General features: G+C 46.7%; 1 protein-coding gene across 11 annotated transcripts in view; it reads left to right on the top strand.

The window, feature by feature from the left end:
* Positions 1–4808, top strand: part of SLC4A9 (solute carrier family 4 member 9) — a 75280-nt gene that overhangs the window by 47210 nt on the left and 23262 nt on the right. For 10 of the 11 annotated variants that reach the window (XR_003094396.1, XR_003094395.1, XM_025205825.1 and 7 more), the window contains one exon: positions 2945–3106. The exons of the other annotated variant lie outside the window; for it this stretch is intronic. Coding sequence is in view for 8 of the 10 variants with exons in the window: in XM_025205825.1 (XP_025061610.1) it covers positions 2945–3106 (162 nt within the window). In the remaining 2 variants the exon portion in view is untranslated. The remainder of the gene's footprint in view (positions 1–2944; positions 3107–4808) is intronic. 11 annotated transcript variants of the gene reach the window in all.

Below are 4808 nucleotides of genomic sequence, written 5' to 3'. Positions count from 1 at the left end.
CCTGCTGAAACTGTCCAGAAAGTGCACAGCATCTGATAACTCCATTGATGGCTTTGTGACATGATCACCCCCCTACTCCCAGCTGGATGGAGAACCCCATCACAGGACCCCAAATAGCCCTCATATAAAATTGACTCCCCTTGCTGGCCTCTATAATAGTTGGTCACTTCCCCACTGGAAATGCCCAGTATAACTATAACTGTCTCCTGACCTGCTTATTGGCACCTTTCCTAAAGATCACTTCTCCACTCCCCCAAGATGTGTTAAATAGTACCTCCTTTCAGAAATGGTCTGTGTGAGACAGTAAGCCAGCTCCTCTTCCCCAGCCCTGCATACATACTAGCACGTGTGTGGCTGTCAGACAATCAGTGGCACATTCCGTAGCATTATGCTCAAGTCCTGAGAACTGGTGGGTGTACAGAACAAACTCAGAACAAGTGAAGACCTTGCTATGGAACAGGGAGAATTGGGTTCCTGCACTGGGCCACTTCCCACCCTAGTGTGACTCTACTGACTCCTCTGAGCTGGCACCTAGGATAAATCTGCTCATGTGTTTTTCAAGCAAACTCCTTCCCTTTTCCCTTTCAGCAGTGCAGGGCCAGGAGGGATCTACAGAGAACCAGTGCAGATAGCACTGGGATTTTCCACTTGCCGATCTGAGATTTTCGGACCCTTAACTTGACACCCTGTACTCTGCAGAGCAGGTTTCTACTGGAGCTGTCCTTGCAACTAAGTAGGCGTGAAGCTCCAGCCAGTCCCATGGTCTATAAATAACATCAACTTAGCAACTGGGCGCAAACTAAACAGTCATGTAATCATTCAAATGATGCCACAACACGCAGCAAAGCAGGAGACACAACTCAAGTCTGGGCTTGGGCTTCCTACCCCAGGCCTGGGTGTGGAAATGGATTAGCAGGGACTCCAAAGCTAGCAAACAGTTTCCATCTTATTCCCCAGTGCTCCGTGCCTGGTGGATTGTGCTTCAGTGTAATGAGGTAGATGCCTGCCCAGCCTCCAAGCTGGAGGCAGAGTGCCACTTGACAAATGCAGGGGAGATGTCAAGACTGAAAGGGGCAGCGCCAAGCACTCTGGCTAGAGCAGGGTGGTGTTGCGACTTGCTTTGGCTGCAACTCTTTGTGTATTAATGTGCGTTCAGTAATTCATAACTCAGACCTTCCCTCCATAGATCTTGAAGGGCATTTATTATATTAAGCAGCATGCAGCACCCTGGAGGGGTAGGAGGGGCTCACTTATCGCCGTGGTAGAGAAGCTTCAGCTGTGGTGCCAAGAAAGCATTGCAATAATAAACATCAAGCCAATGGAAGGGCTCAGGATGGAGTCCAGGGGTTGATTCCATAGATCCCTCTTCTAACTACTGGACCACTGGCCTTTGGATATGCCCAGTTTGGAAGGCACACATATAGATCTCTTTTTACATGATCACGTGTCTAAACAGACAGTACACAGGCATGCAAAGAGACACTGCACAAGAATCTGAAAGCTAGAGCCACAGAGCCTACCATCAACCCAGAATTGCCAGCTCTTGCAATTATATTATGGCTCATACAAAAATAAGCAGTTTTTCCCAAAACATCAGCTCCTGGAATCATGCAGAGCTTTCATTTAACAAGAAACACTCTTGGCCCTTATAATTGCAAAAAATAGTTTGAAAACATGACTCAGATGCAGCCTAGATGTTCAAAACCCAGAGAGCAGAGAAAGTGAGCTCTGCCTTTACTGCTTTCTAAGCAAAAGCTTGCAATGTTTAAGTCAATCTCCTGATCTTTATGGGCCTTACTCATAAATTTTCAATCCCTGAGGTCAGCAACAAGGTGAAACCATGGCACAGACTCCCTACCATGTCACGGGTTCAGGTATTCTGTAGCTTCACAGAAATAGTCTCACCTCATCTCTCAGAATTTATACCCAATAGATCCTTGCCATACAAAAAATATCTCATTGGTTAATTGGTTTAGAGCCTGAGTGAGTACAAATGGGCAGTTCACAAGTGCCTATTTCACGGAGTCTGATTCCTGCCGTCCCCAGTATGTAGAACAGCAGTCACCATTCTATTTGGTCTGGATGCCTTTTTTTCCCCATGTACTGCACTGCACATGTGGGGAGAGTGAGGAACTCACTGTACTGTGAAGCATCATGCAGCAGCTATTGCTGGAGGCCAGCCCCAGTAAGTTTCATGCCATAGTCTGATTGGCCAACCCACAACAATCAGATGTTGCTCAAAAAGTTTTTTGCTATTTAGCAAATGCAGAACAGTATACCAGGTCACTTAAGACAGCCTTAGATAAGGCAGGCAAGCATTTCAGTTGTGCAAATGGCACTAGCCATATGCCAAATCCCAGTGCTATCAATACAAAAGCACCACTTAAGCCAATTTAAACACACCTTTGAATTCATGTGGGAGCAGCCTGCACTCAGCAGTTTGCACTTCATTAAGCTCCTGACCTTGTTGCTCAGAGTGCCCTGCCTCTATTGCAAGCCTCAGAATACAAAGGGGGCAAGGTACACTGTCCTATGGAGAGTGGCACCCATGGGATCTGCTCTGCTCAAATGTTAGCCCTCAGGACATTTGCAAGTAGAATGTGGGTTTCAGTTCTGCCCCCATAGCAGAACTAGGACATGCACAGATTAAGGATTCTCTGGGCAGCTGGGACACAAGACCCTCTTTCTGCTTTCAAATCCCTTAGTAAAGTATTGCAATAAGGACACAAGGTGTATGCAGCCTTCAGACCTCTGATCTAATAGCACCTTTGAAATGAACAGGGCCTAATCAGATTCAGGACTGCACAGAAAAGAGAGCAGTTGAGGTGGGCTAGAAGGATCTACCCATCCCACATGTCAGGCTTCTTTTCTGACTGCTGTATACAGCTGAGACTGTATCCTAGCCCTGTGATATATTATGTAACTCTTCTTATTCTCTGCAAAGCCCACCAACCCACAACGAGGCTGGGTTGTATATCCTTTTGGAGTGAACCCCTGGTGGATGTGCCTGGTGTCAGCAGCTCCCGCCATTTTAGTCATCATCCTCATCTTCATGGACCAGCAAATCACAGCTGTCATCCTCAACCGCAAAGAGTACAAGCTGCAGGTCAGTTTTGGGAAGGTTGGCTCAAGGGCTGACTTGGGATTAGAGGATGCTATAAGTGGTGGGCAGACCAGACAATCTCCCAGGTTTTCATAGATTTCATAGACATTAGGGATGGAATGGACCTTGCAAGATCATCAGGTCCAGCCCCCTGCCCAAGGGGCAGGAAGTCAGCAGAGGTCAAATGATCCCAGAAAGATAGGCATCCAAGTGTTTTTTGAAAGTATCCAGTTTTGTTCTTGGACACAGAATGCAGAGCCAGGTTTCCATAGTAGATGCCTAGCACAGTTAAAACAGCTTGCTGGACTTCATGTGTTCTGGACTTGTGACTTCCAATCATCTTGCAGTGATGGGGGTTTTCTGTGAAAGTCCTCCCTGTCCCCTAAGAGCAGGCCAATAGCAGGCCAGGCCCTACAGGGCTATGTGTACATGCAGAGCTGAGAAAGCAAGTGTCTCGGCTGTGTTCTTTCTCAGTTTCCACCAAGATGGAGAATCTAGCTGATTGGGGACTGAAGACCTGGGGTGCTCAACTCGAAAACAATGGAACCTCTGATCTAAGTGTCTGCATTTAGGGGTGTTGTGATATTTGAAAACAAAAGGCTGTACAAAACTTGTGTAGTGGGTAAGCACTCAGCATGGCCTACTCAGGTGGAGTCTTGTGCTAATGTGGGTATACTGCTTTCAGCTTGTTCCAGTACATTTGTACGGCACTGCATCATGTGCCAGGGAGCAAGGTGCTGAGTCCCCTCAGTTGACACTTCTTAGCCCTTCCCAAGACTGAGCACTCAGGGTGTGTCTAAAGCCGCTCAATACATAGGAATACAGTCCCCAGCAAAGCAAGTAACAGCTTCTCTGAAGGAAACATGCTTCTGGAAGCATCATCTTATAGAGAGAAAAAGTGAAGCATAGAGACTTTGGGGGCAGGTCTTACTCCACGCACAAGTAGACTTTGGGGACTAAGTATGATCCAATTCCACCTTGCTTGAGTCCTAGAGAAAACATTAAGGCACTTGTGTAACACACTGTCATCTTAGCCTTAAAATAAGTCACCAGAAAAAGCAAAGAGGAGGATGACCCACCCACCTTTTGCAGTAAGGTGTACACTTAGGTGCCTAATAAGTAGATACGAATCTGGCCCCAAGCAACTTGCCCAAAGTTACCAAATGTTAGTCAGGACTAAAGGCCAAGTCTTTTCCATGGGCCCTGGATCAAACCACTGGACCATGCTGTGCCCTTCAAAAGGTGCCAGGAAGGAAGTCTCTGTGCTCTTGGTCTCCCTCTCTTTCTTTCATTTGCCATAGACTGACATTCAAATTCCAGCTGCATGTCCCAGTTGTAAGCTGGCTGGACTGTGTGGGAGAGCTGAGCAAGTGATACTGAGTACCAGCATGCCCTCTGACACTGCTGCACTGACTAATCTGTAGCTTAGCCCATGGTCCCTGACTGTCAGGGCTATTTACTCAGGGCTGAGCCTGTTGGCACTTGTTTCCTTCATTAAATTTACTGAGGTTTTCCCTAACCTGTTCGCACAGCCTGAGCTCAGAGCTAATGACAAAGACTTTTCTAAACATAAGACTTTGTGCTAAAAGAACTAATTTTCTGGGCCTGGGAATACATATAGTTTTGCCTGGCAGCACTGAGATTGTGACTAATCTGATTGTTCTTGCATTGCTTGTTCACTCTCCTTCTACACATCAAACTCATT

Source organism: Alligator sinensis, unplaced genomic scaffold, assembly GCF_000455745.1.
Source record: "Alligator sinensis unplaced genomic scaffold, ASM45574v1 scaffold156_1, whole genome shotgun sequence".
Classification (NCBI taxonomy): Eukaryota; Metazoa; Chordata; order Crocodylia; family Alligatoridae; genus Alligator; species Alligator sinensis.
This window is presented reverse-complemented; position numbering and strand designations above follow the sequence as displayed.